General features: G+C 35.8%; 8 protein-coding genes across 11 annotated transcripts; 6 read left to right on the top strand and 2 right to left on the bottom strand.

Annotated features, from left to right (window-relative positions):
• Positions 851-1,837, bottom strand: LOC104768847 (agamous-like MADS-box protein AGL80). The gene has a single exon (XM_019242160.1). It carries the CDS (start codon positions 1,791-1,793, stop codon positions 1,029-1,031), a length of 765 nt encoding a protein of 254 aa, XP_019097705.1. The 5' UTR covers positions 1,794-1,837; the 3' UTR covers positions 851-1,028.
• On the top strand, positions 5,977-6,605 carry LOC104768846 (putative RING-H2 finger protein ATL71). The gene has a single exon (XM_010492910.1). The coding sequence runs from the start codon at positions 5,977-5,979 to the stop codon at positions 6,574-6,576; it is 600 nt and encodes a 199-aa protein (XP_010491212.1). The 3' UTR covers positions 6,577-6,605.
• LOC104768845 (putative phosphatidylglycerol/phosphatidylinositol transfer protein DDB_G0282179) lies at positions 7,374-8,715 on the top strand. Its single transcript, XM_010492909.2, has 4 exons — positions 7,374-7,539; positions 7,768-7,869; positions 8,094-8,254; positions 8,407-8,715. Exons 1-4 carry the CDS (start codon positions 7,449-7,451, stop codon positions 8,512-8,514), a joined length of 462 nt encoding a protein of 153 aa, XP_010491211.1. The 5' UTR covers positions 7,374-7,448; the 3' UTR covers positions 8,515-8,715.
• On the top strand, positions 10,301-11,351 carry LOC104768844 (uncharacterized protein At3g28850-like). The gene has a single exon (XM_010492908.1). It carries the CDS (start codon positions 10,592-10,594, stop codon positions 11,315-11,317), a length of 726 nt encoding a protein of 241 aa, XP_010491210.1. The 5' UTR covers positions 10,301-10,591; the 3' UTR covers positions 11,318-11,351.
• Positions 11,459-15,959, bottom strand: LOC104768843 (ubiquitin-activating enzyme E1 2-like). Its single transcript, XM_010492907.2, has 7 exons — positions 15,832-15,959; positions 15,314-15,636; positions 14,757-14,974; positions 13,755-14,549; positions 12,803-13,671; positions 12,290-12,722; positions 11,459-12,202 (listed from the first exon to the last, which is right to left on the bottom strand). The coding sequence occupies exons 2-7, from the start codon at positions 15,627-15,629 to the stop codon at positions 11,606-11,608; spliced, it is 3,228 nt and encodes a 1,075-aa protein (XP_010491209.1). The 5' UTR covers positions 15,630-15,636; positions 15,832-15,959; the 3' UTR covers positions 11,459-11,605.
• LOC104768842 (uncharacterized protein At5g06450-like) lies at positions 17,510-18,863 on the top strand. The gene is made up of 2 exons (XM_010492905.2): positions 17,510-17,592; positions 18,069-18,863. Exon 2 carries the CDS (start codon positions 18,086-18,088, stop codon positions 18,701-18,703), a length of 618 nt encoding a protein of 205 aa, XP_010491207.1. The 5' UTR covers positions 17,510-17,592; positions 18,069-18,085; the 3' UTR covers positions 18,704-18,863.
• LOC104768841 lies at positions 19,305-22,168 on the top strand. Its single transcript, XM_010492904.2, has 10 exons — positions 19,305-19,659; positions 19,779-19,909; positions 20,026-20,150; positions 20,250-20,358; positions 20,446-20,485; positions 20,590-20,679; positions 20,794-20,893; positions 20,973-21,103; positions 21,186-21,288; positions 21,386-22,168. The coding sequence occupies exons 2-10, from the start codon at positions 19,795-19,797 to the stop codon at positions 22,016-22,018; spliced, it is 1,446 nt and encodes a 481-aa protein (XP_010491206.1). The 5' UTR covers positions 19,305-19,659; positions 19,779-19,794; the 3' UTR covers positions 22,019-22,168.
• Positions 22,387-25,510, top strand: LOC104768839 (F-box/LRR-repeat protein At2g29930-like). 4 transcript variants are annotated; one of them, XM_010492903.2, is made up of 4 exons: positions 23,010-23,094; positions 23,755-24,728; positions 24,865-25,005; positions 25,090-25,510. In XM_010492903.2, the coding sequence occupies exons 2-4, from the start codon at positions 24,513-24,515 to the stop codon at positions 25,387-25,389; spliced, it is 657 nt and encodes a 218-aa protein (XP_010491205.1). In that variant the 5' UTR covers positions 23,010-23,094; positions 23,755-24,512; the 3' UTR covers positions 25,390-25,510. The 4 variants fall into 4 exon arrangements, with proteins under 4 accessions (XP_010491203.1, XP_010491204.1, XP_010491205.1 ...); XM_010492901.2 differs by lacking the exons at positions 24,865-25,005; positions 25,090-25,510 and adding an exon at positions 22,387-22,892 and having other exon boundaries at positions 22,986-23,094; positions 23,755-24,509; XM_010492902.1 differs by lacking the exons at positions 23,755-24,728; positions 24,865-25,005; positions 25,090-25,510 and adding an exon at positions 22,387-22,892 and having other exon boundaries at positions 22,986-23,389.

The raw sequence follows: 25,843 nt of genomic DNA, 5'->3' as shown, positions 1-25,843 counted from the left end.
GAGGATCATGGTTCGTTTCCTTGGTTCTCAAGCTTTTTTTTTATCTCGAAGTCGTTGAAACAAACACACTCAACCCCTCAATTGGGTATGTTTAGTTAATGAGTTGGAAACATACTACCCAACTCCATTGGATAATTTACTTAAGGTCGGATTAAATCGGCCCATCAAATTTTGACCTATCTGAGAGTATATAACTCAGATAAAAGTCTCCTATAAAATTTGACATCAATCTTTAACCCTTATCCCAATTTTATTATATGCTCTTTTAAGATAATAATATGACAGTCAAAAAACTGATATCTTTCCTTTTACTTCTTAAATACCCTAAGATATATTTCCTTTATATATATAGGTATGTATATATTGGTTTATATAGAAAACAAGATATGCATGCATCTAATCTGTTTTTATTCCTACACACAGCTCATACACATTCCGTTTATGGTATGGTATCATAACATTTAACTACATATATTTATGTAGTCATACTTTTTAATTGCTTTAATTGAAATTTAAGAGAGAAGTCAAATAAAGAAAATAACAAGTAATGATATTAATTAACTTTGAACTTGAAACATTTTTTCTTATTTTGAAAATGATTAGCCGTTTAAATAATAATTATTTTATCGTAAACAACATGCAATATATTGGGGGTTTGAAACATGTTGAAAGGAGATGTATATAAAATTTTAGTATATATATGTACGATGCATGAGAATGATATATAATCTCTCTAGGCGTAATAAGTGACTTGCATGCATGACAATGATTATCTTATAAAATACGATGATTTTGATAAAATATACGAAGGAGTTCTTCAAATTGCAAAGAATAGTAAAAGACACAACCATTCAATATTAAAAATTAAGTTGACATGACAAGCAAATACACGAGTTTAACACAAAACAAGAGACACACGATAAGAACAATAGAAACTAGAGATGTGAAACGAGCAAGAGACAACGATAATAGAAAAGGACAACTTTATTTATTCAAAACTCCTTGTCATGTCAACTTCGACCGCAGCTTCATTCGGCATGGTCTTCAGCACCAGCACCAGCCTTGCTGCTCTCTCCTTTAGAGGTTCCCCCCAAGTTTTTATCACCAACAGCTGGTTCCATGTTTAGGTCCATTCCAGTGACCATTGTGGGTAAATGAGTCTCATCAGAAGGTTCTTGGACTTCTGGATCAGCGGACCCCCATTGATCAAAGTAATACATACTTCCAGTCTCCATCACGTTCCCGCCCCACCCGGCAGACGGAACATTCGAAGCCCTCAGGGTCGCATCTCCAAGAGATGCCTCGTCGACACTCATGATGTCAAGTTGTTCCTCAGAACCCATCTCTTTCCTCAAACACATAATCTTCTTACCCGTATACGATAGTAATTTATCAACCTCGGTACGGGAAAGATCAGCAAGTTGACGACCAAGGGAGAGCTCCAACATGAGATTGTCCATCTCAATCTCAGTAATAGCCTTCCGAGTATCGGCTATTTTCTTCTCAAGCTTTTGGATATTGGTCTGGATGAATGACTCCGGATCAACGGCCTTCATGTTCCTTTCATGGTCGGTTAGAGAGTAAAACTTGTCGAAGAGGGACTTCGCGGTTTGAGGAGCTGGCCACACCTCCAGATGATCTACTTCACGGTCGTAAACAACGAGACATGCTCGCATGTCACACAGTATCGAGAGCTCCTTCGTCTTCTTAACTAAACCAGCCAGCCTCTTCTCAAGGCTGAGTCTCCTGGCTTTCTCGTTGGCCCATGTGGTCGGAGTTTTTCTTTTACCCATTTTCAATGTTTTTTTCTTTCTTTTCTTTTGTGTGTGTGAAAAGAGAATCCTAGTGATCTTATTTATAAGAAAAACCAATAATAGATAAGGAAGTAAGAATCTGAAACTCTCTCCACAAATTTCTTTTTTGGTAAATTAATTACTAATAGTTCAAAATTCAGTCAACTAATGTTTGAATGGGTTTTTTGGAAACTTATTAAAAAAAAAGAAAGAAAAAAAGTTATTCTTTGTTTTCCTTCTATGTATGTTATTATCATCATCTTTCCACATGTAGCTTTTCTATTCGTTTTTACAATAGCGCAACTGTGTTTTATGTAGAAACATCATTCCTCAGATTTTCTCAAAAATTCTAAAGTTATATATATATATATATATATATATTTTGTCAAACCTCTAAAGTTAGTAGTATATATATATATATATTTCAAAATAATTTAACAAAGTTTTGAAGGTACTTAAGAATATAATTTGTCGTAGGTTTTGAGAAGCATAGAACATGCATGCATGTCTATTTTTATCTAAGTTATATTAAAATACGAGATACAATTTTGCTTACCCACAAACAAATAGTAGCTCTTTTGATCAAATTAAGGATATCCTGCGCAGCTGCACACATATATCATGTTGTATTATATGATATAAAGAACAAATAATTTTTCATTAGCTAGATTGTATAAATTAATTTATATTGAAATGACTACAAATATGTAAAAAAAAAAAAAGAACTTTGAAAATAAATAATTAATGGGTACACATTATGTATAAGATCATATACGAGCAAACAAAATAGAATGGTTACATACATAATGAGAAATTGGGTGCATTAACGGAGGGTATCAGTAATTAAGAAGGAAATAAGAGATTTTAATAGATTTCAGCTTACCTCACTTGCTTACATACTGATGCTATGTTAACCTTCGAAATCCAATAACAGAATGCACGTACGTTGCTGAGCCAACAATAACAAAAAAAAGGTTCACAAAGTAGTGACTGAACTAATATAAGAGGTATTTGGTTCAAAAGAACTAGCGTGAGAAAGCAATTGCAAAATGCATCATGCAGACCGCAGACCAAAAATAGTCCAACGCAGCCTAAAGATCACTAACCAGCCCTTTATCTCTTCTACTCCGCAACAATACATATTTGTAACATATTTGAATTCATGACAAAAATTATTTTAGATCATCCTTAATATATGAGCCACAACAGTTACTTTACATTTTAGAAAAAAGAAAAAAAAAACATACACAAACATATTGGCTTTCACCAACAGAGTTTTGTTTTAATTAATCTTTTTATAAAATATTTTATAATTTTGAAAAATGAAGATATTGATTTTGCTAAATATAAAAGATACAGTATTAGATAACTACCAACTCAAAATTATGTACCGACAACTAAAACACTAACAAGCACACACAAACGTCAACACAATCCTTAAAACTACGATATCTAGGATAAACTTACATGAAATTACAATCTCATAAAATGAAGCACTAGCTAACAAGCTCAAACAAACTTAGGACATTTTTGTCCCAAGTACATAGTATATATCTTAAAGAAAAACTTGAATTTCACTAAACATATGATTTATCATGAATCTATTACCAACAAAGATAAAAATTTAAGATCTTCCAAAATCACAAAGAAAACTAATCTAGATAACAATGTAGCCTGTCATTTAAGAGAGAGTTACTCACCATAAAATGACTGAAGAAATTTTAATGGTTAAACTTCCGTCGAAGATCTAGTTTTGAGTTTATTAGTGCATCGAAGAACACAAAGTAAAAAGCGGCGATTGAGAATAGCTAAAAGTAGGTTTAGGCTAAAAAACAATATACACACTTCTATTTACACAATGTATTTTTTAAAATAATGGCCCAAGCCCATATATTTAAAGTACAAAACTTATACACATTTCATGGACGGGCGATATATTTGTCCATAAAAACTACGCATTAAGCTATATAAAGCCCAAACTTTGATTTTAAACAATATATTTGTGGACAAAAAGTTGTATACTTATTTTTTCCCCAAATAAAATTTCCATATCTAAATCTCTCCAAGTTTGGGTTACATGGATTTGCGCTTTAAACCCAATCGAGACCATAACCATCTATCTAAAATACATTTTCTTCTTAAACAAAAACATTTTCAAGGTGATGTGCATACACTAGTAAAATTATTCCGTATAGTTACTAAAAATTTTGTAACTATTACGTGTTTTTCGTAGCAAGAAAATATATGTTACAGTTTTGTGACAAATTAAATTAGTAACTATTTCTTCGTCACTAATTTCTCCTTCATAACTAATTGTCGCAAAGTGCTACAATTTAGATACTACTTAATCTGTCGCAAATTGCTACTAATTGTTACAAGTATATGTAACTATATGTTACAAATTGCTTCAGAAATTTAAGTAACATCTACTTTCAAAAAGCCACAAAATTTTGTCGCTAATTGACTCACAACAGGCTACAAGTTACTTGTTATAAAGTTGTTACAAATTGCTACACCTTTTCGTATCCATTACGAAATTTATATTGTTGCCTTGTGCTACAAGGTTTTATATGTAGAGCCAAAACAAATTATCTGAAAATATCCTTGAAAATCAAATTGCAAAACTACCGGTACAAAAGTTCCGATTAATATTAAACTAATTAGTTCTAAAAATTCAAAATAGATAGAGTTTTAAACTTGTGACCAATTCTCCCTGTGGTGTGAAGATCATCAAGCTTACCGCTTTCAATGTCCTTAGCCTTAGATGTGCAGCTGAGTACCTTGAGATGACTGATAACTATGGAGAAGAAAATCTTGTCGGTATAACTGAGACTTTCCTCAGTGAAGTGTTTGGGAACTGGACAGACTCGATCAAAGCTCTTCAGACTTGTGAGGAAGTGACCGGTCCTGCTCCACCAAGTATATATGCTTATAGAAATTATAGTATCTTATCAGCAGAGAAAAGGGACTCACTGCAACATATTGATGTCAACCGATCATGCATGTCAAGTCATAGTGCAAGGAGGAATAGAAAGTTATGCATCTTAAAGTTTTAATCATTGTTTCCGGCGGTCTGCAACATATTGATGTCAACCAAGCATGCATGTCAAGTCATAGTGCAAGGAGGAATAGAAGATGCTCAAAAACATTTTCAAGGTGATGTGCATATATATGTACAAAAGGGAATTATACACTATCATATATACAGGGAGTCGGAGAAAAATAGGTCGTGCAACCCGGTATTTATATTCATGTCTATTTTGGAATATAGCATACTATAACATTTACTATGAAAACTGCCAAACATTATGTGTGTTATCAAACCATTTGAAATAAATAATGATCTGTTTCAAGATTATTATGTTAAAGAAATTATTAATTAACGGGTTGACCATTTTATTGTAAGTGAACTTTTTAGTTTTTTAATAGTGGTAAAAGTAAGAAGTAAACTAAAAACTAGTAAATAAAACAATTATCGTTGGTAAGGCCGGCGAGAATATGTAGCCAACAAGACAATATCAAATACGTCATTTTCGTTCAAGCACTCAACATGCCATGATTTATATTACGTACAGTATATTAGATATAATTAATAAAACCCCTATGATATTTTTCTTTAGACCAAATAAAAGTCTTGAAATGATCATCCCATCATCGTAACATAAATTGAATTAGAGTTGCAAAAAACACAAGTTTCAGGTCGGGAAAAAATTAAGGCAATTAGACTTGAATTGAAAACACCTATGACAACTTGTATATAAACCTGTTGTGTTGACAATTAAAACCTATATGTAAATTAGGAAAAAAATCATCCATTAATCCATGTTTTTGGCAGTAAATGTTATTAGAACTAGTGTATAACCTAAAATCAACTATTATATGACAATGGATTACGGTGGCTATATATTATTAAAATCTACGATTGACTACTACTAGACAATCAAAGTCTTAATGATAATTCGAATATGTAAAAGCTATGGTTCCTTCATTATTTGTCAATATTATGTAAAATCACCTTACCAAAAAAAAACAATTAAACAAAGCTCTATATGACAAAACTATATCATATCGTTGACTCCGGAACTTCCTCATCGTGATGACCAAAAACTTAATACATTCGCTACTTTCCTCGTATACCCATCAATATTTTCTTCAGACTAAAAATCATAATCTGACCGCCGTAATGAACGCGACGGTGGTGCCACCTGACTCTGGCCACTGGCTAACAAACACCGATAGGATGGGTGGATTAGCTTACGGGATCGGAGTCTCCATTGGTATACTAATGCTAATTACCACAATCACCCTCGCCTCTTATTATTGCACTCGAAGCCATATCAATGCTTCTCCCACGACCACTCCGAGGACAAGACGCCGGCAAAGAGAAACCAATGAAACGTTGCAAGCTGGCCAAGAAGGGTTCAACTTCGAAGGTGACGACGACCAAAACGATACCGTTGTGGTCGAAGTCTTGGGGCTAAACGATGAGGTGATCAAGAGTTTTCCTAAGCTTGCGTACGAAGAGGCTTGTGTGAGCTACAGCTTGCAAAGGGAATCGAGTTCGACGACGTGTTGTTCTATATGTCTTGCGGAGTACAAGAAGAAGGACATGATCAGGGTTTTGCCCGATTGTAACCACTTGTTCCACGACAAGTGCGTTGACCCTTGGCTCAAGCTTCATCCGACGTGTCCCGTTTGCCGTACGTCTCCGTTACCGTCGCCGGCGATAACTCCTGTCGCTGACGTTGTTTCCTTTTCCCGCCGGCCAATGATGGATATTTGACTTTCTTTCGTCACGTTTTAAAGATATTGTTGTTGACATTTTTCTTTTAGAGTATATATATATATAAATCTCTAAGCTGTAAAGTTTCACGTTTCTATATTTGGTTATGCACAAACATGAATCAATCAGACTCTTCTTACTATTATATAAAAAAGAAGTGGAGCAAGACGTTTAATATTTTTTAGAAGAGGCGACAATTTATATTCATAAAGATTAAAGAATAAGAAAAATATGTAATTTAGCTCTACTCTAGGCTAATGTAAATAGCAGCAAGTGAGTCAAAGTTGGCAAAGTCATAACAATTTTTTTTTCCGGTGCCAAACCAATTGAAATTTCAAAAATATATATGTGGTGGAATCATTTCGATAGAGCAAAGAAGAAAATTAAGGTAGAGTAACATTTTATTTTATTAGATTGTTCACTCGTCAAAACGAAGGTCGATATCGAAAAAAAAAAATTATCAAAAAGGAAAAGAAAAATTAAAGTCAACTTTATCAATTAATAACAATTATATAAAACTATAATAGATGGTATGCATTAAAAAAAATCTAAAAAGTCAATTTTCTTTTTAATTATAAAAGATAAGTGTAGTTAAAATAGAGATAATGACTAAAATAAACAAAACATGTTTATGAGTTTATCCTAAATCTAGTAATATTCACACCAAATTTGTTTTTAAAGGAAATCGAGCCGTCAGTTTCCAGAAACATTGACCTAGCTTAAAAGAACGGTCCAGATCTCTTCCTACACTCCTTTTAAGAAAAATATAATAAAGAAATCGAAAGATTCATCCCGCAACTCGCATAACTCCTACTCTGCTTCTGCTTTGATCATCATCATCATCATCATCTCCAGAGAGATTCAATCAAATCATGTCGAGGATCTTCGCCGTTATTCCTCTCGCTATTGCTCTCCTCCTCATTGTTTCACCGGTTGTTCGAGCCATCGATGTCCATTACTGTGGTACGTGTTTTTTAAAACCTCAATCTCCTCCTGATGGCTCGCTCTTATTGTGAGACGTATACAATGGTTTGATTGAATTCGGTTCCCAGTTCTAAAGTTCTATGCTTTTTTCTTTTTACTCGTATTACTCGGTGTAAAAATTCGATTTTTCTGGGAAATTTTGGATTTTTATGTTTTTGAAGTCTCTCACTTGCTTTTCGATTCTGCTTTATTGATTTGATTTTGTAGAGGAGAACGCAGAGTATGAAATCAAAGTGAAAGAGGTTGATATATCGCCTAATCCTATTGCCCCAGGCGAGCCCGCTACCTTCACCATCTCTGCCAACACAGGTTTTGATTCATACCTCCTCTTCTTAAACTCTTTTTATTGAATGATGATGATACCAATGATACAGAGATCTTGTATTCTTGTGTAGTTATGATAGTTAGACAATGTGATTTGATGCTGAGGATGTAATGTGTATTCATGTGGTCTTTGCTTCTTAAGTAGTTAGAGAGAGTCTGTTAATCTGTTTATGTTTTGTTTCATTGTTTTTGGGGTGGATTTAAAAAAGGGCGTGAGATTTCGTTTGGGAAGCTGGTGATTGAAGTTTCATACTTTGGATGGCATGTTCACTCTGAGACTCATGACCTCTGCACTGAGACAACTTGTCCTATACAGACTGGAGATTTCTTGGTTTCACACTCTCAAGTTCTTCCTGGTTATACTCCTCCTGTAAGTTCCATTAGCTTTCGTTTCATCCTTCAGTTCGAAGAGTTTGTTGCGATCGCAATGGATTTACCTATTAAGAATAGATATTTGATAAGGCTTACCTTGGTATCGAGCAACATATTGGGAGTCATATAATGACTTGGTCTCTCTTGCAGGGTTCATACTCGCTGAAAATGAAGATGCTTGATGCGCAGAAGAAGGAATTAACATGCATTCAATTCTCGTTCGACATTGGACTCAGATCATTCGTGGCTGGCATTTAGAGCAACAACTTATTCACCTGTATTGGTGATGATTTGTATAGGTAGTTTAGGCTAATTCTTATTCTTGCTAATATCTGTCAGACCTGCTCCTTTATTTTTAGACACCAAATGTGAATGCTTCTTCACTATAAGATATAACTAGGTACGGGATAAATGGATTCAAATAAAATATTATAAATAATATTATTATTTGAGATTTAAGATTCGTTTGTGTAAAACAAAATATATAAGTAAAGTTTATTTTTTCGTTTATTTAAGTTTGCGTTTATTTTGTGTGAAAATACATTTTACCCGTAAAATATTTAAACATTGAAAAAGAATTTCAATTGGTGGTGAAAGTTTTGATGTATTTTGTATTTCTAAAATTAAATTCACATCTTTTATGTTTTACATTGTTATCTACATCACTATGCTATTAAATAGATAAAACAATATTTTAGAGTAAAATTTTAATTTAAACTAATCCCAAGTGCTTTGCCCAAAGAAGAAAAAAACTAATCCTAAGTGTAAAAATGCAATGAGAAAAATGTATAAAAAGTGGTAAATAATGAAAAGTGGTAAAGTGTAGTTCTGGTAAAAACTTATAGGAAAAAATGATTGTCTAGAGTTTCAAAAAATTCAATAACATGGATACCATATTAAGATTGTTGAGTCACATATATTTAAATAGTCATTAGAATTTTTAAATAGGAGACAAAGTTTTTGTTTTTCAAAAATTTAAATTGGTGAATATATTTAATTTTTTTTGTGAAATGTTATTTATTTTTAAGATTATATTGTCATAATTAATTTTTAATATACATTAATAGTTATCGGATTTTTTTTTTAACTTGAGAATAAGTTTTGCATTTCAAAAAGTTAAATAGTTTAATAAGTTTAAATTGTTTATGATATGTAATTTACTTTTATGATTATTGTGATAATTATTCAATTAAATATTTTAGATATAGTTGAATAGTCATTAGACTTTTTCAAAATAGGAGAATAACTTTAGTATTTCTAAAAATTAAATAAATGGTTTATAATTTTTTGTGAAATGTGATTTACTTTTAATAGTTCAATAGATTATGAAAGTGATAATTAAATATATTTTCTGATTTTAATGGTTGATTAAATCTTTTATTTTAAAAAACTAAGAGAAAAAATATTGCCTAATATATTGGAGTAGCATATTAATGTAAATAATAATGATAAGTAAAGACATTTATTGAAAAATTACATGAACTCTATGAGTGTACATGAACTCTATGAGTGCGACACATCAACTTTTTGTTAATAGTACTTCTCTATTAATATATAGGAGATATAAATCTATCAACCAGGTCTTATTGGCCTCATCATCAGTCAAATGCGCTTGAAACGGTATATAATTGACAATGTCTCAATCATCATTAATTAAAACTGAACCATAATGTAATTGAGAAAAGTAATCAGGCTATAAGTAAATTATTAAATAGATATTTTTGACTAATTCGAAATTGCAAGCTAGCTAAAGCTAATAAGCTACTTTAACCCAAATAGTACATACATCATTGCACGTTTTCTAGAATTGTAAAAGACAAAACAGGCATTATCATTCTTACCAGACTAAAAACTTCTAAATCAATCGATGACTCTTACCAGAAACAAATTCATAATTCCTAAAGGTTCATAATAGCATCTTCCTTTTTTGTTTTTTTTTCATCCCTCTGGCAAAATTGGGTTGATTGGGTAAAATCATTACCCATGAGTGGTTTTGTCTTCTGTTATTGAGGTGTGAGTTTTATCATCCTACATTATTGTAGCAATGACCCATCAAACCAACAAAAAAAAAAAAAGATCTTTTCTTTTCATTCTGATGAAAAAAAACCCATCAAGAAAGACTTTTGAAAGCTAACCCAGAAAGTGGCTTTTGAAACCTTTATTCATCTAAATTGGGGTACCCACACGTTAACCAAACAAGAAACTTGAAAACGAATAACCCACTACTTGTTGTTTTCTTTTCTTGTACCCGATCTTATCTTGATCTAGATTCATCTTCTTGATCAGATTCTTGAATTGGTTTTTTAATTTTATATTTCCAACAAAAGATCCAGCAATGAAGGGAATGAAGGAAAGATTGGTGAAGAAAATCAAACTCATCACTACTGTCAAGACGTTAAAGCAAGGCTTAGCTCTTCATAAGAGTAACATTGATCGCACAATCCATCATCTAAGAGACGAAATAGTCGCTGAATCTGGTCAAACCAAAGGTTGTGTTACACCAACACTACTGGAGCTTGAAGATGCAGAGGAGGTGGAACAGAGTCTTGAAGAAGAAAGAAGGATTCTTTTGGAGTTTGAAGAGAACTGCCCACCCGGAGGAGAAGACTCGGTTGTATTCTACACGACGGGGCTGCGAGGAGTGAGGAAAACATTCGAAGCCTGCAGAAGAGTGAGATTCTTGTTGGAGAATCACAAGGTGATGTTTAGAGAGAGAGATGTTTCTATGGATTCAGAGTTTAGAGAAGAGATGTGGAGGTTGCTTGGTGGGAAAGTTACCTCTCCGAGACTGTTCATTAGAGGTAGGTACATTGGAGGAGCAGAAGAAGTTGTGGCATTGAACGAGAACGGGAAGCTTAAAAAGCTTCTAACAGGAATCTCACAGGTTGATTCGCCTTGCGAAGCTTGCGAGAACGAACGGTTCTTGATATGTTCTAGTTGCAATGGAAGCTCGAAAGTGCTTGCGGATCATCACGATGAAGAGACTAGTAACGATAAGATGTGGACGAGATGCATAGAATGTAACGAGAATGGACTTGTGAGATGTCCTCTTTGTACGTAGTTTAATGTTATAGTAACTTATCTGATTTTAACTTTGTAGAGTGTGTGAGAAAGTTTTCAAGCTTCAAAAGTTCAAAACGTTTTTGTATTAGGATTGCCTAATCGTCTATGTTTGTGTTAAATAAGTTAAAAAAACACCAAATTTGAAAATTCAGTTCTAAATTTTTAAGGTGTTAACTATTCTCTCTTACATCAAAACTCTATTTCTGAAACCCATCCCAAGAATACAGTAATTATTAAAGCTCTCTCTCTCTCTCTCTCTTTGGGGATGTTGTTTTAAATTTTCTAATCAGCCGTAGTATACTGACACGAGAGGGATATCAACGTCGTCGTCATTCTCATCCTCACAAGCGACCACAACATCCACGTGACGTCTATAAGCAGGCAAGTCAACCATAGCCACTTCTCTTGCAAGATCCACCACTCTCCTGTCCATCCTCTCTTTATGCCTTGGGAACATACTGTTGAACAGTAAACAGCTTCCGCATGATATGCTGTATGCGTGTAGTCCTTTCTCTTTTAGCCATTTTAGCAACTCCCTTAAGCTCGGGTTTCCCTTGATCACCCACCTGTCCCAAACAGTCCAGCTTTGGTCTTGGTGCTTCACCACTTTAGGTGGAACCGGCTCAGCGATGGAGAAGAGTGGAAGTGCTAAGTTAGCAAATGTGTTTCTGTAGTCTTCCACTTTGTGTGACCCGTCTAAGACCTTGTACAGCTCGAGGCAGACAAAACCTGTTGCCATTGCAGTTGATGTTGCAATGGCAGGTATGATTCTTCCGGCTATGAACTTGGCTTTGAGCTTGTCCACCTCGGGAACGCTGTAGTTCCTTGCTCTCATGTTGGCTAGCCCGGCGATCATATCCATGTGGTAGTTGGTATCGTCGTCCTACGAAGAGCATAATAATGTTAGTTTGTCGCTCTTGTTTATCCATATACAGAATTTGAAAAAAACTTGGATACAATTATGACTCACCTTTTCAAACTGGATTGTCTTCATCCTGAACTCTGGCTGCAAGCTCAACCTGCACCGCTCTAGTTTTGCGATTAGTTCATCAATGATTGCTGCATCATCGATTGAAGCTGTAGACAAAGTTGTAGCCTTCTCGTCTGTCACAATAGTTGCATCTTTCCTCGGCTCAAAGTCTGGAACAATCACTCTTTCCACAGCATCGGCTAGTCCCGTTGGGGTTTTAGCCCACTCAGGAGTAGGGATTCCAAATGTTTCAGCACGCAAGATAGAAGCAGCCATGACAAAATTGATATGACTCAGGTCGGTTGAGGAGAATTGGAGCGGACGAGGAAATCTCTTTGGAGCAGACCAGAATGGAGCTCCTGTACTAGTAGCAGCGTCCTCGGGAAATGTGTAACACAACTGCTTCACGCGATTGGCAAAGTAGTCCTCAAACCTGTAAGAAAGCACTTATGTCAAGTGAAGAAAATCAAAATAATATAGTCTCAATGAAAGGTTTGAGCCAAAGGAGAGTACCTCAGACGGGCCCAAGTTATGCAATCCTGGAATGAATTGCACTTTTCTTTCTCGAGGCACTCAAGAACACGTCCCAAAGTATCCCTAGCCTGAGCATCACCAGCAGTTCTCATCGCATTCATGTATTCAGCAGGATTTGAAAGATATGCATTAACTTCAGCTGGTGTTTTCTCAAGCAGGCCCTCAAATTCAGAGCGAGCCCATGTCAAGCAATGGTCAATGTTGTGAGGAAATGAGTGCACAGTGCACATCGGAGCTTGTTTCTCTGGTGGGTCTCTCGAGGCACCATAGTTCTCAGTGAGATGAGGGATAACCATCTGTGTGTTGCACTTTGCACCTAGGGTTCCTGATTCGAGGAGAGGCTTCTGGAAATACACACACCTTGAATCGACATAAAGCCTTGCAGTGACATTGTCCAGCGCGTTGACAACAACTGTCAGATTCTCCCAGAAGTTGTCATCAAAGACATTCTCGGTCTCAGGTCCAACACGATTTTGCAGAGCATCAATGTTGAGACGCGAATTTATTCCAGTTGTTGCTGTTGCGGCAACTGTGGATTTAGCCTGTCCTATGTTCCAATCTCGAAAGAGAAACTGACGACTCAGGTTACTCTTCTCAATTACATCATCATCAGTAACAGTTAGCTTTCCTTGAGTGCCACATGAGACACCCATCAAAGCCAAGTTCTTTAAGAACTCGCATCCAAGAGCACCGGCCCCTACAACAAAAACTTTGGCATCCTCGAGTTTCTTCTGAAGAGTAGACCCAAATACAGAGATCTGTGCATCATAACGGCTATTTTGTGGTCTAAACTCTGATGCATCAAGAGCTTCGTTGGGGAGTGACTCCATTGAATCAAAGTAAAAGAACTGCAGAAATAATGTCAAATTATTATCAGACTGAACAAGTTTAACATACAAAGACTGAAAAAATCAAACAGAGAAGTCTTTACCTGAAAGAGAGGATGGAATTTCCCAGAGCATGCCTTGACAACCTCCTGCCCAACAATGCCACCAAATATTGCAGCCATAGGATTCAGAACAGCCCTGGATCCAAAAGCCAAATGCCGCAATAGTTTAGAGTTGACATCTTCCAATCTTGCCTCACCCAAACTCTCATTAATGTCAGTTGCAATTTCTACTAGTTTCTGAGCATCTTCTTCTGAACCAGCAAACGGAAATCGGCCTGCTTGAGATGAAAACTTATCAAGTGCTTGGAATGCTAAGTGGAGAAGAGGTGGCCGGTCAAACTTTGAAAAGTCACTCAGAAGAAAGTCGCCTGGATCTTTAATTGCTTCTCTAAGAGGTTTAAAATTCAGCACCTTTGGTTGCTTAACCTGAGTCACAATGCCACCCTTTATATATCCCCCATAGTTAGTGGTGTCTTCTTCAAGGGTAAATGAATACGGCTTCACATTTTTAATCTTCCTTGGTTTTCCATCATTTAGCTCGGTCATCCCTTCAACCTCAGAGAAAACGACAAGATTTCCATCCTCAAACTCGAGCCTCTCATCATCTACACACGATACAAATCCAGGATTTTCATTGCTAACCGACGCAATAATGCCAGAATGTGGTTCCTCCCCATCAACATCAAGAACAGTAAAATGAGGTCCAAAATCACAAAACAAAGACCCAAACAGGCCCCTAACGTCAGCCTTGATGAATGCAATAGGGGGCTGGTGACTATGACAATAGTCATCAAACTCTGTCGCTTTCTCAAAAGAGGTATCCAAAAATACCACAGCCTGCATCAAAGATCGAAAAAGAGGTCAGCCACTATTTATTGCGAAAATTATGAACAAGCTAAAACATATTGTAGAAACATCTTCATCAACGTTAACTCACCTCTTATCTTTTGTATATATAATTATTTCCATGAATCATGAAAGTATTACTGACAACTAGAACTAGAAAACGAAGATAAACCAAATAAAGAGAAGGGTTTTGGATACCTGGAAATCAGAAAGCTGCTCTTTGGTTAACTTCCCAGTCAAAGTGGAGACAGCTACGGCATTGTTAAGTTCTTGCAACTTGTGAACAGAAGCAAGTGCCCTATTCTTACCAATGTCCTCCTCCGTGAAAACAAAGTTGCTAGATAAGTCCCATAGCTCAACCACATTTTCATCATGAAGAGTCACTGACTTCACACCAGCAAGAATTATATTCTTGGCTGAATAAGAAAAAAGAAAAATCATCCATTATAAAGAAGGATATAAATAACGAAGAGAACAAAGAGACATATCAGTCACTAGTGAATAAGCCTTTCATTATATAATGTCTCACTAACTCATCAGGATAACAAGTTTATATACCAATTTTAAGGTCTCAACTCCAAAAGCTCAAATGTACAGACAAAATCAAACAGCTCAATCAAGAAATACGTTTAATCAAGCTTGAAGCTCTTGAATAACAAAGCAGGACAAGTAGATAACAAAGCAACATGCAAGTGAAAATCAACAAACGAAAGAAAAGAGAAAAATCAGAAAACGGAGTCCAAAAAAAGCGTTACCAATCTCAGCACCAAGGCCTTGCATCCCAGAGATGAGAACGTTGGAAGCGAAAAGCCTCCTCATAGTCTCGCGACCGTAAACAGCGAGCTGTCTACTATGAAGATCTTCATCGATCTCATGATTGTTGGAGTTGTTGTCCGCCGTGTCCATCGGCGTCTCGTCACCACCGGTGTTCAAACCGAGGCCGCTAGAGTTAGAGGCGAGCATCGGAGAACCATCAGATTTATTAGTAGACTCAGTGTGATCGATCCGTCGCTTCTTCTTCGGAGAAGAAGCAGATGCGATGACGTTCTCCTTAGCAACGAACGATTCCATAGAGTAACTGAAGAGAATACGTATACAAATAAAATTCCGATGAGAAGGTTTNGGGTTTAGATTTCACAATTAGAACGAAATTCTATGTCGGTTTGGGTTCATTTTGATGATTAGGGTTTAGATTTTACAAGTAGAACCAAATTATAAGTCGGTTTGGGTTCACAAATTNGAGAATCGGAGGAAGAAGAGAACGAAACCGTACCTTTTTGTGAGCTGTGTGAGAAAGAAGAAGATCGGAGGCGATAAGCGGCGAATTTGTTTTGTTAAAGAGTAAAAAAGGAGAGAGTAAGCAGCTGTGTTGGCTTTTGTGTTGTAGGTTGTGTAGAGAGAAGCAAGCGGCGGTACTATTATAACTCGATACTGGGCGATGAAATGATAGATGGGCTTTTGAAACAAACTGTGCTGAATTCAGAATCAGCCTTTGTTGTTATGTATGTGGTAAGGTTTCTTCAAAATGGACCAGCTTTTATTAAGATAAATTGATAAGAAAATTTCTGGTTTTGGTCTTGTTGTTACACTAAACCGGATTTTACTAATTAGGCCAAATTTTTTTAATTCAAGTTAGGTGTGTGATTGAAATTGTTAATGTGTTTTTTGATGGATGAAGAGATTGTAATAGTAGTAGTTGAATATATGAATGCTTGTTGTGTATACTTCTTAAAGGATTTTGATAAGACGGACACTCAAAGAAGTATTCAAATAGTGAAATGTGTTGAAATGTACCTTCATGAACTCAACTATTATAGCTTTGTGAGCTAACATGTTACATGTGTTTTGGCAATTGATACGGGGGGAAGTGGTCTCTCTTTCTCTTCGTCACTTCTCCTAACAAACACAATTTTACAATATCTACGTTAATTTTCTAAGTTCTAACCCAAGAAAGTAAAAAAAAAAACAAATCATATTATTGATGATTAGTGTGATTTGATTAATTAGTAGTGTTCAACTCATCCATTGTACATATAACCTAAGAAAAGAAGGTGTTACAACAAGAAAAGACATGCACGAATGAATGGAACATACCAAAAAATATCAAACCAAGAAAACACAATAAAAAGGAAAAATACTTAGGTTCACCCCTCCATTCACCCTCTCTTCTCTCAGCCAATCAAAATCTTTCATCTAATATTTCATTTAAAAAAATATTCAAAATTAAATTAAAAAGCAATCCAAATTAAGGAAACAAATTATGTATACTTTAAATTAAGGAAAGTTAAATATTTGGCTTGGTTTATATTTTTAAAACTAGAGTAATTATATGTCGGTTTGGGTTAACAAATGAAGTGGTTAGGGTTTAGATTTTACAATTAAAACGAAATTATATGTCGGTTTGGGTTTACAAATGAGGTGGTTAGGGTTTAGATTTTACAATTAGAACGAAATTATATGTCGGTTTGGGTTCACAAATGAGATGGTTAGGGTTTAGATTTTACAAGTAGAACAAAATTATATGTCGGTTTGGGTTCACAAATGAGATGTTAGGGTTTAGATTTCACAATTAGAACGAAATTCTATGTCGGTTTGGGTTCATTTTGATGATTAGGGTTTAGATTTTACAAGTAGAACCAAATTATAAGTCGGTTTGGGTTCACAAATTAGATGGTTAGGGTTTAGATTTTATATATGTCGGTTTGGGTTTATTAAAAAGCGGTTTAAGTTTTTAATTTTATAATAATGTATACAGATTTTATTTCCTTATTTTATAAGGGGGTGAATGGAGAGGTTCACCCTAGGGGTGAATGGAGAGGTTCACCCCTAGGGGTGAACCCAAGTATTGTTCAATAAAAAGACCTTTAGAATCGTCTGAAAAAAAAAAAAAAAAATTCGGTTCGATTTCGGTTAAACCGGATTAGTCATCATCCTTATATTACATTGAATGAGTCGATCTCATGGATATAGATTTTATTCTCTCCTCTGTTCATCTCTCCGTTTACTTACACATAGCCTGAAGCGAAATTTCAAGGTTCGTCCTCCTCTTCTCTGTCTTAGTACTTTCCACTCTCTTCTCACGTCAATATTTTAACTTCTCATCAGTCGCTGATGTGATCCCGATTCCGATCCCAGATGAAAATGAGAGGAATATTATCTCTCAGATCGATCGTTTTTGGTTCTGTTTTATTTAACTAGTTCGCTCTTGTCTTGTTATCTGTTGATGAATGCACACACACACAACGATGTTGTGAATTCTAGAAACTAGGGGAATATAAAACAAGTGTATCCAATAAAAAGTTGTCTACTTTTTTACTTTGATCAATTCATTGTTTTAGATTATTGCTACATTCAATGTGTGGTCCTTCCTTTACCCAACTGATAAATACTTATAGACTTTGTTACACAAACAAAAGAGTAAACATTTTGGTGGTAAAGTAATAGTATTAGTTATGATTGGATTCACTATCTTACTTTGTGGGTTTGTATCTTTTACTCTGTTGAGATTAGTTTGCTTAGAGTTCAAGATGGCCTCCTTTGATGGACCAAAGTTCAAGATGACTGATGGCTCTTATGTTCAGACTAAGACCATTGATGTTGGATCATCAACAGATATCTCTCAATACCTTTCACTTTTGAGAGAAGATTCGATCTTGAACGGAAACCGAGCTGTGATTTTTGATGTGTGTTGGGACGTCGGATGTCCTGAAACTGAAACCAAAACCAAAACGTCAGAGTGGAGTCTGTCATCTGTGAAGCTGAGCACGAGAAACCTATGTCTCTTCCTTCGACTACCTAAACCTTTTCATGACAATCTCAAGGATCTGTACCGTTTCTTTGCTTCCAAGTTTGTCACTTTTGTTGGTGTGCAGATCGAGGATGACTTGGACTTGCTCAGAGAAAACCATAGTCTTGTGATAAGAAACGCTATTAACGTTGGGAAATTGGCTGCCAAAGCCCGTGGAACTCTGGTGCTTGAGTTTCTTGGGACGAGAGAATTGGCGCACAGGGTTTTGTGGTCTGATTTGAGTAGGCTGGATTCCATCGAGGCCAAATGGGATGAGGCAGGGGATGAAGAACATCTTGAGGCTGCAGCCATTGAAGGGTGGCTCATTGTCAATGTTTGGGATCAACTATCCGAGTAAATTTACTACCTATCTTTGTGCATTGGACTTGTGATTTTGTGACTCAATGCAAGTGATCCTTTGTATGTTGTTTTGATGTGATAACTTAACAAAAAGTGGACAGTTTCCGAATGAATTCGCCATTATGTATGAATGAAAGAAAACTATGTTGGTTCTGATTTAGGTATGGTTTTGACTTGATTTTTAGCTCAAAAATAGAACTTAGGTCGTGATGTGTTTAAATAGAAGGATACAAGTTTGGTGGAATGAAACAAAACAATCATCAAACTTTTGCTAAAAATATACTACTAACCCATTTAAAGTTGAAATAGAATAAAATGAATATACCAACCACTCATTCCACTAAAGAAGTACAAAATCCAAAGGGAGGATTAATGGACTTTGATAAACTGACAATATAATCTTCATTGGTTGGCTTTACTTTTTTAAGCTTATCAAAGTGAGGGGAACAGACAGTATAATTTAATAATCAGGAGATATGTACATTATACCAAAAATTTTAAAGACAGAGGACCCCCCAAAAAAAATGTTCAGTTTTCTCAACTGTATTATCATCACCTTCCTATTTATGACTACTTTAAAAAATTTATACTAGAAAAAAAAAAAAGAACCAAAGAAGAATGAAGTTGAGATTAAGAGAAGAAGAGGCAGAGAGATAGTCAGATAGATCTTCCCACCTATCTTCACTCATTCTGACACCGACACATATCGGTCCCCTTCCCCTCTCTCCCTCTTAAACCCTATCTCTTTCTCAACTATGCCTTAATCTCAACATTAATCTCTCTGTTCATCTCCTTCCTTTATTGGGAAACTCCGACTTTTTCCTGTAAATTGTACTGATTTGCATTTTCTCGAGAAACAAATAATAGTATTAATTCAAAAATAACTTTCTCCGTCTTGTCGGTCACGTTTTGTTCCTCGTAGCTAAAAAATCAGCTTTCTTGAACTCCGTAAAGGTTGGGCCTTTCTCTTGCTAATCCTCTTCTTTTTTTTTTTTCTCTGTGATTCAAATCAGGGGTTTTTTTTAATTCTCAATATCACTCACTGATTTTGTGGATTGGTTTTGTTATTCAAGGTGGAAGCTTGAGATTATGCAGAAGAAACGAGAGATCTGTGAGTACAGAGATAAATTGGACAAGACTTTGTCTTCTCCTGAACTCACCAATCACGACTCTCTCAAATCTCTTCTCAGAAACCAACTTAAAGGTTTTGTCTTTTTTCGCTATACCATTCTTACTTATGGAGTTGAGAGAGTACTGTTGTTTTCTATTAAGGGTTTCACTTCTGGAGATTTTTATTTTGGTTTTGATGAATTTTTGTAGAGTGTAATGAGAATATATTGGATAAAAGAACAGATGAGGTATCCAAGGTACTTAGCAAGCTTAGGAGTGTATCCATGACCGATCATCATGATGTTACTAAATCAACCAACGATGGTGATTGGAAAGTATGTGACTTCAGACATAACATTTATGTTCTTGTCCACCACTGATCAATCTTGGGATTGTAACGATGTAGCAAAAAAGTTTTGTTTTTTTTTTTACAGTTAAAACATGATCTTGAAGATTGCCGTGTTATGTACCGTGAAGGGCTTGATGGAAGTCCTTTTCACACTATGCTTGTTGAAGGTTACATGGATGGGCCTATCCATGAATGTAAGTTTATTTCTTATTAGAACTGAGACACGCGGATTCAAAGAGGTTTCTGCAGGTGATGTTAATTGTGAGATATGTATGATGCAGGTTTATGTGTATCTTGGGAAACAGCTCTCTACAAGAAATGGTGAGAGTCTCAAATATTTTGGGATTGTGAACAACAACATGATCTCATTGTTTCGCTGGACAACTTGTTTACTCTACTCATTTTTTGGTTTATGTTGTATATAGGTGGCCACAATTTTCATTTCCACCATTCAGGATCTTAAAAAGCACATGCTTGCAAAAGGTTGGAGTTGGTGAACAGATTTGTTTAGCGAGGTATGTTTCCATTGAGAATGATGAGGAACTTTGTGTTTTGGTTTCTATGTAACCAACCAACCTGTTGAGTCTTATAAAGCTAATCTTGAAATGTTTTGTATTGTGGGAAGAAAGGATGAAGGTACCATGGCCATTGACGGACAGAGAGATTATTGTGCATTACTTCTTTTTTGAATACTTTAAAGATGACTTAGTCGTCATCCTTTTGAACTCGGTAAAGCAAAATCCTTATCGCATATTTTTAATATTACCTTTGGTATCAAAATTTGACATTATTTGTTTGGAACTTTTAGATCTCTGATTTAGATGGCATTGGAGTGTCCTCTAAGGACTTCGTTATACCTGAATCACCGGATGCAGTGAGGATGGATCTCGTAGGCGGATTTGTTTTACAAAAGGTTACTCCACAGAGGAGTTACTTCAGGTTAGTGATGATTGTAGTAGTATTGAAACATGCTAATTGTCTTTGGTTGAGGCTAAAATCTAGCTCTTGTCAAATTTTGTAGAACGATGGGGGATATGGATATAAAGCTGGACTTGATGCCTCCATCTCTTATTAATTTTATAACTAGGCAGCTCATCGGCAACGGTTTCAGACTCTATAAAAAGGTTAGAAAACACAGATTTCTGTTTTTGCTGTTTCGAAGTTTTGGTGCAAGTGTCAATGTAACGTGAGTGATACCGTTTTTGTATTTGAATGTAACAGTCAGTTGCTTCCGTAGCTAAATTTGATGAAGATTATAGCAGAGCTTTAGATGATCCTTTGTACACTAAGATACGCCAAGCTCTGTATTCATCTGATAAAGCAATAGAGGAAGGACCAAAGTTGGAAGCCACTGAAGTCAATGGCAATTCTCTACCTAAGAAGGAACACAAGAATCATGGAGATGCTACTGAAAACAAACCTGTCCATTACAGAAAAACTGTTACAGAGATTGAGGAAGAAGAAGATTATGAGGAAAGCGTTTCTTCAGAGGATGGAACCAAGACTGATGTTGATATGAGAAGACGGTTTTGCGTCAGTCCAGAGGTAGAACAAGCGTTAGGGACACTAGATAGAGTTATATATATGGTTAGAAATATAACGCCTGTCCAAGAAGCCGAAGAATTGTCACCTGATAGATCAGAAGACCAGGCAAAGCGAGTAAGTTTATTAGAAAACATTATAAGTGTTCCTCAAAGATCACAGAGGCAAGATCACTCAACCTCAACGGTCACACAAGAAGAGATTAGAGAGAAGGAGACAGGACAAGAACAGGGGATCGTAAACAAAGGTAAGAGTTCGAGCTTGCAGAGAAAACGTAAAGCTCGCTGCTTTGCTTTCAGATCCTGGCTCTGAAGTGAACCCCAATTCTTGCAAGAGTTTTTGTGACACGAATACGAGAGATAAAAAAACTGGATCGCTTTTTTACATTTTTTACTTGTAATTGTAACTCTCTTCTCATTTGTATGATTCATGAAGTGTGTGCATTCTTTTTTCATAAATTTGTTTCTTTAGAAAAATAAAAGATCATTATACGAATTTGGCGAAACTAGTTTCTTGCTTATACTACGAAGAACAAAACGAAGCTTTGATTACGGTTTGGTATGATTTCTCAATTCGGTTTGGTTTTATACCCAAATTTAATTTCAATTCAATTAAACCAGATTGGTTTAAATCACAAAAAGAGAAAAACCCTAATTTCCTTTTTTCCAAATCCCCAAATTCACTCTTCGTTCTCTCTAATCATCACTGAATTGCATTCTCGTCACCGTCTCATCATCGCACCGTTGCTGTGGATTTGATGGATTCAAAGATCACTAAGAGCGGGTCAACTTCTCAAAATCCTTTCTTTTGCTTGAAGTGGCCATGGGATTCAAACAAGCAACCCAAATCATCATCAAGCGTCTGCGAGTTTCAAGGACCGTGGCTCTTCAAATCTATGCAAAGTATTGGCTCCATTGCTCTCAGCTCATTGACTTCACTTGGCCAAAATCCAAACTTTAGACCAAAGAAGAAGGCTTTAAGCAGTAGTGAGCAAGGAGAAGCAGAGCAGAGTGCTTTCGCAGCTGCTTTAGCTAGCCAGAAAGAAGCTACAGTGCTTGAATTTTACTCACCCAAATGCATACTCTGCAATTCGTTGCTCAACTTTGTTTTAGAGGTAGAGAAGAGGAATTCAAACTGGCTCAGCATTACAATGGCTGACGCTGAGAATGAGAAATGGTTCCCTGAGGTATTTTAATAAGCTTAAACTTCTTTCAACTCTTCTCGCTGCATACACTAATTACAGAGCTTTTACTTCTCTTCCTCTGTTTTTAATTTGCAGCTTCTCCATTATGATATAAAGTATGTTCCTTGCTTTGTTTTGTTGGACAAAAATGGACAAGCTTTGGCCAAGACAGGAGTTCCAAGTAGTCGTGCTCATGTCATTGCTGGTATCTCTCATCTTCTCAAGATGAAGCGTCCACCATCTTGAGTAGTGGATGGTTTTGTTTTTGCTGCATTAAAATAAAACTTTGATTGGAATCAGAATCGTTGTTTTAGTTTGTGCATAACTGATAATGCTGTGGAAGATTATAGTAGATGGTTTTTTGTTGTTCATAGATCTCCTTTTACTATTTTCTTTCTGTGGTATTGCTTCACTTGAAAATTTGAGTTTCGTATTATAATTCTCAGTATGTACATAATTTTGGTGATTATCAAAGGGATATGTACATATAAGACATTTTATGTGATGTGTGATTTGAAAGTAAAAACTTCTATAAATCAAGTATGATGAAAGTAAAACTTCTATAAATATAAAGGATAAATACATATAAGACATTCAATATTCGATAAAATATAACAAAAAATAGTATAAAAAAAAAAAAAAACTCCAACCTTCGATATCTTTTCTGCCAAGGTAGGTTTATCTACGTCTCTTGTCATCTACAAGTTTCGGTGATTTGATGTTCGTTTTTGCTCGTGATGATCAAATCACACATCACATATCATAAACTGTGTTAATTAGCTTGTTTGTGTTAGATGGTTTGCTTTTTTTAAATCCCTTTGATAAATTTGTTGATTCGGATAACTGATTGACTCTGTTTTTTTAGGGTATGGCTATGGCTGCCAAAAAAAAGGTGGAAACTTGTTCAATTAATAGCTTACCAGATGAGGTTTTGGGTCAGATCCTGTCGTTGTTCCCTACTAAACTTGCTGCTGCCACATCAGTTCTCTCAAAACGGTGGAGAAATCTGTTGCCTCTGGTTCATAACCTTGATTTTGATGAGTCCATGGTCTTTTATCCGAACAGAACATCAGAAACTATTGGTGATGGTGGTGGCTTCCTTGATTTCGTGAACAGAACCCTTTTGTTGCTCGGTGATTCTCCCATCAAGAAATTCTCTATGAAGTGGGATTCTCACATCGACAACTCTCAGTACAACCATCTGATCCGCAATGTGCTAGAACACGGAGCCTTGGAACTAGACTTGTCATCAACATCCACGCAATGTATAATGCCTGATTTCTTCTTCAGCAAGACGTTAGTTAAACTCACCCTTTCCCGGGGATATTACGACCAAGACATTGATCTTCCATATGGTGTGCTTTTCCCTGCACTCAAAACTCTCTCTATCGTTCAAGTGTCTTATATTGGTGATCTTTATGACTGCCTCCTGTACTCTTGCCCTGTGCTTGAGGAAGTTAACATATTTGCTGGTGATCCTTCTGAATGGGGGGGATTGGAGAAGACATATTTGGGGTTCAACCATCCAGAGAATAACCATATTTTTCCGTTTTCATGCTCTAGACGCCCACTTATTGGTTGGCCTTGACACGCCAAGTCTTGTGTACCTTGACTACTCTAGTTATGTCGCAGAAGATTATCATTGTCAGTTGGATTCGCTTGTCGAGGCTAGACTGGATCTTATATTATGGAAGTATAATGATTATATATAATATCCCACCAGTAGATGAATATTATGAGTATGATTCTACAAAGGGTGATGCTTGGGGTGATGCAACCAAACTCGTTGAAGCTATAAGGAATGTTGTGACCCTTCACTTGTCTGCTGATTCTCTTGAGGTCACTTTCCTACTCTCTTCTTTTCTTCTTGTTCTTCTAAATTGTAATCTAGTATATTGTTAATTAGTCGCCTATATATATTTAATTACTTGTTTCAAGTTGTAGCCATGACTTTGTTTGTGTGACCGATCATCAGGTGTTTCATTGCTGCTGTAAATCTATGTCTGAGTTCAACAACCTCGTGACGTTGTCTTTTGAGAGCCACGAGGAACGTGATTGGCAAGTATTGCCACTTCTGCTCCAGAAATCTCCAAACCTAGAAACTCTAGTCGTTAAGGTCTGAAAACGAACTAATGATAATTTATAAACTGACAAACATATATATTCTCTCTCTAAGTGTGCTGGTTTCTTATCCTTTCAGGGTCTTGTGCACAAGATTACAAAAGGATGTGGGGATGTATGCGCTTGCAAACGTGTGAGGAAGAAGAGGAAGAAGAAAATTAGTTGTTTATTGTCGTGTGGAGTGAAGGTGCTAAAGGTTTATGGGTATGGAGGAAGTTGTAGAGAATTGAAACAGATGAGACATTTCATGGAGAATTTGAGGTGTCTTGAAGTTGTGAAGGTTAAGGTTGAAGTTGATAAGCAAGATAAAAAGTACACCGATGGCCTAATGAAGCTCCTCCAGACAGCAGCTTCAAAATGCAAGATACAATTCATTTGAGTTGACTGTTTCATTCATTCACATATGATATGTGTGTCTTCTTTTTCTTTGGATATCCTCTCATTCTTCTACTTTGATGAAAGATTTTAATTATTGTTACAAGGCAATGCTTTTTTGATAAAATAATCGATCTCTATGTGAATCCTTGAACGGAGGTTATTGTTCATCATCATACACAAAAACATCTCGAAGCTTGATTGAAGTTTTGTTATCATTCTTTTTTTTTAAAAGGTAAACAGCTCTCTCGTAAGGCAAAATTAATTTACTAGAAGTATCTGTTGCTTCTGCTCCATAAACTGGTCGTTCTTCGTTTTTTGGAGCAGCCATTACATTTTCTTGAGGATTGATCATCTATAGCCTTTTGTGCACATTATACTAACTTTTTCTCTCACTCTTTTGATTAGTTTCCATTTGTTTCCATTTCCCTCAGCAAACAAAAAAAGTAAACAAACAA

This window comes from Camelina sativa, chromosome 20 (genome assembly GCF_000633955.1).
Source record: "Camelina sativa cultivar DH55 chromosome 20, Cs, whole genome shotgun sequence".
In the NCBI taxonomy this organism is placed as follows: domain Eukaryota; kingdom Viridiplantae; phylum Streptophyta; class Magnoliopsida; order Brassicales; family Brassicaceae; genus Camelina; species Camelina sativa.
Note: the sequence above shows the minus strand (reverse complement) of the source record. Positions and strands in the feature narration are given on the sequence as shown.